This window comes from Mandrillus leucophaeus, unplaced genomic scaffold (assembly GCF_000951045.1).
Source record: "Mandrillus leucophaeus isolate KB7577 unplaced genomic scaffold, Mleu.le_1.0 Scaffold60, whole genome shotgun sequence".
In the NCBI taxonomy this organism is placed as follows: domain Eukaryota; kingdom Metazoa; phylum Chordata; class Mammalia; order Primates; family Cercopithecidae; genus Mandrillus; species Mandrillus leucophaeus.
In genome coordinates, this window is record NW_012106475.1 from 6,562,306 (window position 1) to 6,572,849 (window position 10,544).

The 10,544-nt window shown below is 39.3% G+C and overlaps 1 protein-coding gene across 1 annotated transcript in view; it reads left to right on the forward strand.

The window, feature by feature from the left end:
* The window catches only part of SOS2 (son of sevenless homolog 2 (Drosophila)), a 112,613-nt gene that overhangs the window by 26,237 nt on the left and 75,832 nt on the right, over positions 1 to 10,544 (forward strand). Inside the window, exons 3-4 of the mRNA XM_011999760.1 lie at positions 3,899 to 4,030; positions 5,161 to 5,325. Of these exons, the coding sequence (XP_011855150.1) occupies positions 3,899 to 4,030; positions 5,161 to 5,325 (297 nt within the window). The remainder of the gene's footprint in view (positions 1 to 3,898; positions 4,031 to 5,160; positions 5,326 to 10,544) is intronic.

Sequence of the window (10,544 nt, forward strand, 5' to 3'; positions counted from 1 at the left end):
GATCCTCCCTTCTCAGCCTTCTGAGTGGCTGGGATTACAGGTGTGGGCCACCATGCCCAGCTACTTTTAAATGTTTTTGTAGAGATGAGTTTCCCTATGTTGCGTACGCTGTTCTCAAACTCCCGGGCTCAAGTGATCCTCCCACCATGGCCTCCCAAAGTGCTGGAATTACAGGTGTGAACCATTGACCCCAGCCTCAGCTCTGTCGCCCAGGCTGGAGTGCAGTGGCGTGATCTCGGCTCACTGCAAGCTCTGCCTCCCGGGTTCATGCCCTTCTCCCCCCTCAGCCTCCCTAGTAGCTGGGACTACAGGCGCCTGCCACCGCGCCCGGCTAATTTTTTTGTATTTTTAGTAGAGACAGGGTTTCACCGTGGTCTTGATCTCCTGACCTCGTGATCCGCCCGCCTTGGCCTCCCAAAGTGCTGGAATTACAGGCGTGAGCCACTGCACCTGGCCTAACTATAACTCTTAAACATTGCTAGTGGGAATATGAAATGGTATAATCATTTTGGAAAACTGTCAGTTTCTTATAAGTTAAATATATATCTAGCATATGACCCAGTAGTTCTGTTCCTATTTGACCCTAGAGAACGAAAATATATTCACAGAGACCCACACATGAGTGCTAAAGCGGTTTAATTCATAATAACCAAGAGTTGGAAACAAGTCAAATTTCTGTCAACAAGAAAATGGATAAATAAGTGTGGCAGATTCATAAAATGGAATACTAGTCAGTAGTAAAATTTTAAAAATGAACTATTGATATGAGCAATAATATAGCTGCCATTCATAAACATTATATAGAGCAAAAAAGCCAGACCCAAATGAGTACATATGTATAATTTCACATATATATGAAATTTAGAAACAGCTAAAGCCAATTGAGGTAGAAATCAGAATGGTAGTTGCCTGTGACGGCTGGAGGTCAGGATTATAAAAATGTTCTCAATGAGACCAGGCATGGTATAATCCCAGCACTTTGGGAGGCTAAGGTGGATGGATCACTTGAAGTCAGGAGTTTGAGACCAGCCTGGGCAACATGGTGAAACCCCATCTCTACCAATATTACAAAAATTAGCCCATGTGGTGGTGCACACCTGTAGTCCCAGCTACTCCGGAGGCTGAGGCACAAGAATCACTCAAACCCAGGAGTTGGAGGCTGCAGTGAGCCGAGGTCTTGGTGCCACTGCACTCTAACCTGGGTGACAGAGTGAGACCGTCTCAAAGAAGATGAAAAAAAAAAAATGTTCTCTGTGTCAGTTGAGATAATGGTTACACAGACGTAAGCATTTCTAAAACTCAACAAATTGTACATTTTAAGATCTGTGTATTTTACTGCATATAAGTATTACCTCAGTAAAAGATTAGTGTAAATTTTGAGGACATTTGCTCATTGATTTAAAAAAATGTATATGTATGTGTGTGTATATATACATATCTCTCTGAAAAACTATGTTTAAATTAGTGCTAAAATACTTGTTTTGCCTTGGTTACATGGAAGTATTTTTGGATTTTTAGCAATATCTGTTAGGGAGAGTTTTACTACTTTTGTATAAAAGCACCCTGTGCACATAAAATTAATATTAATATAATTTGCATTCTTTTTCTCCTGCTAAAAACAAAACAAATGTCTAACAGTACAGCTATCAAAAATTATTTTTGTTTTTATTTTTTGAGATGGAGTCTTACTCTGTCACCCGGGTTGGAGTATAGTGGTGTGATCTTGGCTCACTGCCGCCTCAGCCACCCAGGTTCAGGCAATTCTCCTGCCTCAGCCTCCCAAGTAGCTGGGACTACAAGCGTGTACCCCAGGCTAATTTTTGTATTTTCAAAAATTACTTTTATACTATACTGTTTACATTTCCTTTTTTTTTTTGGAAAATTTTTTCTGTAAGCAACAACTTTCTTTCTTTTTGTGAAGTGGCATGATCATAGTTCACTGTAGCCTTGAACTCCTGGGTCCAAGTGATCCTCCTGCCTCAGCCTCCCCAGTAGCTGGGACTACAGGCATGTGTCACTGCGCCCAGCTAATTTTTATTTTTATTTTTGTAAAGACTGGGCCTTGCCGTGTTGCCCAGGCTGGTCTTGAACTCCTGGTCTTCAGTGGTCCTCCCTCCTCAGCCTTCCAAAGTGCTGGGATTACAGGTGTTAGCCACCGTGCCCAGCTATAACAAATTTCAGTATAAAGGGAAATCTTAATTTGTAGCAATTGAACTGTTAAGATTTTCCAGGATTCTTGGAATTAAAGCATTTTTCCCCGTGTTCTCTGCTGCCAGTTGTTTGGGTTTTCTTGTGTTTTGTTTTAAGAGACAGGGTCTTCCTTTATCACCCAGACTAGCGTGTAGTGACAGGATCATAGCTCACTATAGCCTTGAACTCCTGGGATCAAGCAGTTCTCCTGCCTCAGTGCGTGCAACCATGCCTGGCTAATTTTTAAATTTTTTTGTAGAGACAGGGTCTCCCTACCTGCACAGGCTGGTTTCATACTCCTGGCCTCAAGGGATCCTCTCACCTGGACCTCCCAAAGTGCTGAGACTTAGAGGCATGGACCACCATGCCCAGGCTCTGCTACTAGTTTTGAACATGAAATAAATACACTGAAAGCATACTTTTCAATAGCTAAATTTGCTAAAATCTGAGACTATAATTGTAAATATAGGAGATCCTGCTAAATTAGAGTTTAATTCAGGTCTCAGTAGTTCTTTTTCGTGCCAATGAATCACTAATTAAATTAAAATTAGATGAACTGCCTAGGTGCAGTGGCTCACACCTGTAATCCCAGCACTTTGGAAAGTTGAGGCGGACACAATCACTTGAGCCCAGGAATTTGAGACCAGCCTGGGCAACATGGCAAAACTCTGTCTCTACAAAAAATAGAAAAATTAGCAAAGAGTAGTGGTATGTGCTTGTAGTCCCAGCTACTTGGGTTGCTGAGGTGGGAGGATCATTGGAGCCTGGGAGGTGGAGGTTGCAGTGAGCTGAGCCGCCCCTGCACTTGCACTTCAGCCAGAAGTGAGACAAAATAAGACCTTGTCTCCAAAAAAAAAAAAAAAATCAAGATGAACCACAAAGGCTAGGATTGTTTTTGTCAAGGTATGTATTTTCATAAGCCATTCTGAGCTCTCTAACCCACTTCATCTTCCAAGAGATACATGATCCCTTTTATTTGAAGCTCTAAGATTAGAGTGGCTGTATACTAATGATTAAAAATGAATGAACAATTTTTGCTCTGCTAGGTAAATAGTTTTAACTCTAGAAACCTAATATAAAATCACTAATACACTATTTCATGTTTTCTTAATCTTTCTTATATATCCTATGTATTGTTTTTTCATTTTTCCAGTTCACCTTAATTATGTTTAAAGCTTTCTTTTTGAATTTTGCCTTTTTGTTTTATCCATGAAAATTATGTGGAAAAATTTTGATAGTCCTGTTGACCTTTTTTTTTTTTTTTCCAGTTGGGGTCTCCCTCTCACCCAGGCTGGAGTGTAGTCGCATGATCTCGGCTCGCTGCAACCTCTACCTCCTGGGTTCAAGTGATCCTTCCACCTCAGCTTCCCAAGTAGCTGGGACTACAGGCATGCACCACCATGCCAGGCTAATTTTTGTCATTTTTAATAGAGATGGGGTTTCATCATGTTGCCTGGCTGGTCTCAAACTCCTGAGCTCAAGTGATCCACCTGCCTCAGCCTCCCAAAGTGTTGGGATTACAAGCGTGAGCCACTGTGCCCGGCCTGACCTTTTTTTAAACCCAAAAATTTATTTATTACAGGAATCAGAATGTATTGTCACTATTATCTGCTATCATTAAGAATAGTGATCAAGTTGAATTTTGTATGAATTTCCTATTTACAAACACTTTTATTAATACTACAATGGTTCTGCTATGATTGAGCAGGAGCGAGTTCAGAAGACCTTTCCTCACCCAATTGATAAATGGGCCATTGCTGATGCACAATCTGCTATAGAAAAACGAAAAAGAAGAAATCCTCTTTTACTGCCTGTGGACAAAATCCATCCTTCGTTGAAGGTAACAAAAGATTAAACATTAGTGGGGGGGGGTTCTTTATAACAAATAATATTTTATTTCTATATTTATAAAGCATTAATGTAGCATGGTCTGTGTTAGTGTGTATATGTGCGCTTGCATGTATATACTTGTACATACGTGTCATATAAATATGTATACAAAATAATTATAGTCTGGTGAAATTTGCTTTTCAAACAATATTAAAATTAATAGTGATAATGCATCAGTATTATTTTGTGGCATCTTTTTTTTTTTTTTTTTTTTTTTTTTTTTTTTTTTTAAATTGAGACAGGGTCTTGCTGTGTTGCCAAGGCTGGTCTCAAACTCCTGGGCTCAGGCGATCCACCTACTTTGGCCTCCCAAAGTGGTAGGATAAGAGTCATGAGCCATCATGCCTGGCCCATTGTGGCATCTTCCAATGACTGTTACTCTGACTGATTCCTATGTAGTAGGCCATGATTCTCAGCCATTTGTTGATTAAGAAAGTGTATAATGTCAGAAGCTACTATGAGTTCAGAGTGGAACTGTTTTTAAAATTAATTTGTATTATTACAGATTATTTTTTATATACTGGAAAAGTGGGCTAGGACCTAGTTTGCCTACTAGATGCATATTAGTGCATAGGGCAAAATATGCTTGATGTATATGGATTTTAAGAGTTTTGCAGCAAATTCAAGCACCCCGCCCCCCTGCGCACTCCCCCACCACACACACAGACACACACACACACACACACACACACACACACTCTTACTCTCCTCCCCTCAGTAGAAACTACTGTAATTAGGGGATACTGGTTTTAAAACAGGGCCCTTGAAGATAGCAGATATTTTAATATTTGTCAGATGAGTTTTGGTTAATGTATTAGGAGGCTTTTAGTGGAGTGCAACCCAAGATCTCTAAAAGGCAGAGTTGTTAGATTGATAAAAGGCAGAGTTGTTAGATTCGATGTCTCTTAAAAGAAGAAAAGCCCCCAATTCAGGGACCAGAGATTCATTTTATAAACTACATTTAGACATATAGTTAATAGAAAGTTTTTTTATAAGCAAGGATGTTAAATAAGAATTTTTAAAGTGTTTAATACTTGACAGTGCTACATTTTGCAATTAAATTATTTATTCTTTTCACAGGAGGTGTTAGGGTACAAAGTGGACTACCATGTGTCCCTATATATTGTGGCTGTACTAGAATATATCTCAGCTGATATTTTAAAATTGGCTGGTAATTATGTTTTTAATATCCGGCATTATGAAATATCTCAGCAGGACATTAAAGTGTCAATGTGTGCGGATAAGGTAAGTGTTACAAGGTATTTAAACTTAACTTGAATAGCAACTATACTCATTTCTGCCTCAATCTTTTTGTATACATTATTAGATAAGTAATTTTTATAATTGCTAGTACTGGAAGAGAGAAAAATCCTGCCTTTACAGAGTAACCATGATATTTTCCAGGTTTTTAAGCATATGGCAGGATGGGGATCTCTTTTTTTGGTCAAGAATCTTTTACTTACAAGAAAAAAACATCCAAGGCCTCAAACCAATTTAAGTAGTTTGAGTTTTATATTTTCAGAAAGAGAATATATAGAGTTCTACTCAGGTACTTTTAAGTGTAAGTAATTTTGAAGACGCTACTTTAGTTTCACAGCTTAGCTTAGTGAGGCACAGGGAGAGAGAAAATTAGGCTGAATGCTGAAGTTACTCCCCTCTGATCATTTTTTTGTTTTTATATCTGTCTTCTTCCCTGGCTGTAAGCTACTTGCGGGAAGAAATTGAGTCTTTCATGTTATTCTGTACTCCTTTTCTCACCTTCTTATTTTTCTTCCTATTTATTTATTTATTTGAGACAAGGTCTCACTTTGTCACCCAGGCTGGAGTGCAGTGGCACAATCTCAGCTCACTGCAACCTTTGCCTCCCTGGCTCAAGCGATCCTCTTATCTCAGCCTCTCGAGTAGTTAGGACCACAGGCATGCATCACCACATCCAGCTGTTTTTGTGGGGTTTTTTTTGGAGAGATAGGGTTTCACCATGTTGCCCAGGCTGGTCTTGAACTCCTGAGTTCAAGTGCCTGCCTCGGCCTCCCAAAGTGTTAGGATTATACACATGAGCCACTGCACACACTGAAGCTATAACACTGAATAAGATTGCAATCCTTGTATTAGAAGGTATTTATTTTACTGCAAAATAAAAAGAAACAGATAATTACAGAACAATATGATTAAAACTATTATACTAATAAGTCCGAGGTACAGTGGAGAAAGTAATGAACTCTAGCATGGGTGAGGCCAGAAAGACTACAGAGAAAATGCCTAAATGAAGCTCTCTCAGCGTGAATAACCTCCAGGACCTAGCACATGTCGGTGGTTCTCACCCTTGACTGCACATCAGAATTAATAGAAAGCTTTTAAAGAATGCTGATGCCTGCATATCACCCCCAGATATTTAATTGGCTTGGATTGGATCTCCAAACCTCAGTGTTCTTTGAAAGCATTCCAGGTAATTCTGATGTGCAGTTATAATGACTGAGACCCATTGTACGATTCCATAATTTCAGAAATGACTTTTCACTTACATTGTGGTTGCAATTCCTTGTTATCTCTATTTTGACTTCTAAAATTATGGCTACTTTTTTTTTTTTAACTTTGAAAATATCTTAGACTTATAGAAAAGTTGAAAGTATAACAAAAAGTACGCCCTTGCCACTTGAACCATATGAGAGTAAGTTGCCAACATAGTGTGTCCTATAAACAAGAACATTCTGCTACATTACCACAGTATGACTGACAGTCAAAATCCAGGAAATGAATACATTTAATACATTTTACCATCTAACTTTCAAACATCATTCATGTCTTGTCACATATCCTAATGATGTTTTTACCAAAATCATTCATTCCAGAAGCATATATTGTTTATGTGTCATGTATGTTTATCCTCTTCAGTCTGGAATAATTCCTCATTCTTCCCTTAACTTTTTTTTTTTTTTTTTTTTAAAAAACATGGCAAAGCAGGCCAGGCATGGTGGATCACACCCGTAATCCCAGCACTTTGGGAGGCTGAGGCAGGCAGGTCACTTAAGGTCGAGTTCAAACCAGCCTAGTCAACGTGGCAAAACCCCGTCTCTACTAAAAATACAAAAAAAGTTGCTGGGCATGGTGGCACATGCCTGTAATCCTACTTACTCAGGAGGCTGAGCCACGAGAATCATTTGAACCCAGGAGGCAGAGTTTGCAGTGAGTTGAGATTGGGCCACTGCACTCCAGCCTGGGCGACAAAGCAAGACATTGTTTCAAAAAAAAAAAAGATAGTAAAGTTGACTTTATTCAAGGGAGGCCATGGCAATAGGTACAGGGACCACTGCAGTGTAATCCCATGGTTGGGGAGAGAGACATTAGAATCAACTCTCCTCCCTTAAGTTTTATAACCTTTACACTTTTGAGGGTTACAGGTCAGTTATTGTGTAGAACGTCCCTCAATTTAGGTTTTCTCTGTTGTTTTCTCTTGGTTAGAATCAGGTAATGGTCTTCTTTGGCAGGAATATCATAGAAATTGTGCTGTGTTCTTCTCATTGCATTTTCTCAGATGGCACACAGGCATATGATTTTGTTGTGTCTCATTAGTAGTGGTGATGTTGACTGATTACTTGATTAGGGAATTATCTGCCAGGCTTCTCATCTGTGAAGTTACTCTTTTCCCTTTTGTAATTAATAAATGAACATTTTGTGGAGTATTTTGAAACTGCGTATCTTATTCTTCATCACACTCAAATTTGTTTATCTTAATATGGACTAATGAATTATTATTTTATTCAATGGGTCGTAATCTGTTCCTTCATTATTTAGATGTTGCAGGCCAGGCACCATGGCTCATGCCTATAATCCCAGCACTTTGGGAGGCCGAGACAGGTGGATCACTTGAGCTCAGGAGTTTGAGACCAGCCTGGGCAACATGTCTCTACAAAGAAAAAAAATTAGCCAGGCGTGTGCTTGTAACTATAGTCCCAGCTATTTGGGACGTTGAGGTGGGAGAATCACTGGAGCTCGGGAGATTGAGGCTACATGAAGCCGAGATCATGCCACTGCACTCTGTCTCAAAAAAAAAAAAAAAAAGTTTCGGTTGTTCCAGATTTGGTTATTAGGAGCCCTAGCTTGGTTTTTCTGTTCCTGTCTATTTGAGCACTTTCTTTTCTTTTCTCCTTCCTATTTATTAATTTATTAAATTATAAATTGACAAATTATAGTTGTATATATTTATGGAGTACAAGGTAAGGTTATGATTACGAAGACAATGTGGAATAATTAAATCAAGTTAATTAACATTTATTCAAGTACTTATTTTTTGTGGTGAGAACATTTGAAATTTACTCTTAGGTAGTAGAATGATGGTTATAAGGCTAGGAAGGGTAGATGGAGTCGGGGAAATGGGGATGGTTAATGGGTACAAAAATATTGTTAGAATGAATGAGATCTAGTATTTGATATCTCAATAGGGTGACTACAGTCAACGATAATTTATTGTATATTTTACAACAATTAAAAGTATAATTGGATTGTTTGTAGCACAAAGAAAGGATAAATGCTTGAGGTGATGGAGACTCCATTTTATTCTGATGTATGCATTATATGCCTGCATTTACTCCTTAAATATATACACTTACTATGTACCCACAAAACTTTCTTTTGAAAATTGAAATGACAAAAAAATTTACTTTTTGCAATTTTGAAATGTAAATACATTATTAGTTACTATATTCACCATACTGTGCAATAAATCTTACAAAAAGACCCGATTCCTCCTAATTGAGGTTTTGTCCCCCTACCCTGCAGCCTCTGGTTACCACATTCTATTCTGCTTCTATGAGTTTGTTCTAGATTCCACATATAAGTGAAAACGCATGTGCATTTTTTGTTGTTGTTTGTTTGTTTTTTGTTTTTTTGTTTTTGTTTTTCTTTTTTGAGATGGAGTCCCGCTCTGTCGCCCAGGTTGGAGTGCAGTGGCGTGATCTCAGCTCACTGCAACCTCTGCCCCCCAGGTTCAAGCGATTCTCCTGCCTCAGCCTCCCAAGTAGCTGGGAGTGCAGGTGCCCGCCACCACGCCTGGCTAATTTTTGTGTTTTTAGTAGACGGGGTTTCACTATGTTGGTCAGGCTGGTCTCGAACTTCTGACCTCGTGATCTGCCCGCCTCGGCCTCCCAAAGTCCTGGGATTACAGGCGTGAGCCACCAGCTTGTTTGCTTTTGAGAGCTTGAGTCTCCTTCTGTCACCCAGGCTCACTGCAGCTTCAAAACCCTGGGCTCGGGCAATCCTCCTGCCTCAGCCTCACAAGTAGCTAGAGCTATAGGCATCTGCCACCATGCTCAGCTAATTTCTAAATTTTTGTAGGAATAGGGTCTCGCTATGTTGCCCAGGCCGGTCTGGAACTCCTGGCTTCAAGTGATTTTCTTGCCTCAACCTTCCAAGACACTGGGATTACAGATGTGGACCACTGTACCAGGCCATAAACTATTTTTTTAAATAAGTCATTCCTTTATTTGAAGCATTTTTCTGTGTCCTAAATCTCCACCTTTTGAGAGTTTTAAAAAATCATGTGGCAGGATTTTCAGATCCCCTTGTTATATTGCTTTTAGACTGATTTCTAAAACTGAAGACAGTAGTTCAGATTTGGTCTGAGCAACAGAGTATATTGAAATGCACGTACGTATCCTTTATTCTATATGCTATTCTTTAATAATTTCAGCATTAATATTTTGGCACCATGTTACTCTGTGTACTTACTGAGTCTGCAGATTTCTAAACTCCCGAGGACTGTTCCATGTGAAGTACCATTTTGTTATGTCTTTGATTTCTCCAACTTGTGCTGTTGATTTTTTGTTGTTATTGTAAGAATGAACGTGAATTTATCCCTAGAAAATTTCATACTGTTATTGAGGCTATGTTCCAGCATATGTAGATATTTTAAAAATTGAATTTTCATTCAGCATTTTAGGTACTCTTCCCACGTTTTTGTAATGTGTACAGATCTGATAAACCTTGAATTAAAATTATTTAGTAAAAATGTTGAAAAGGCCAGGTGCCTTTGAATCTGGGAGGCAGAAGTTGCAGTGAGCCGAGATCATGCCACTGCACTCCAACCTGGGTGACAGAGCGAGACTCCATATTATTTTATTTATTTATTTTTTGTTGAGACGGAGTCTTGCTGTGTCGCCGAGGATGGAGTGCAGTGGCATGATCTTGGCTCACTGCAACCTCCGCCTCCCAGTTTCAAGTGATTCTCCTGCCTCAGCCTCTCGAGTAGCTGGGATAACAGGTGCCTGCCACCATGCCTGGCTAATATTTTTGTATTTTTAGTAGAGACGGGATTTTAGCATGTTGGACAGGCCGGTCTCGAACTTCTGACCTCAGGTGATCCACCCGCTTCAGTCTCCCAAAATGCTGGGATTACAAGTGTAAGCCCCCGCATCCAGCCAATATTCTATCTTAAAAAAAAAATATATATATATATATATATATAGAGA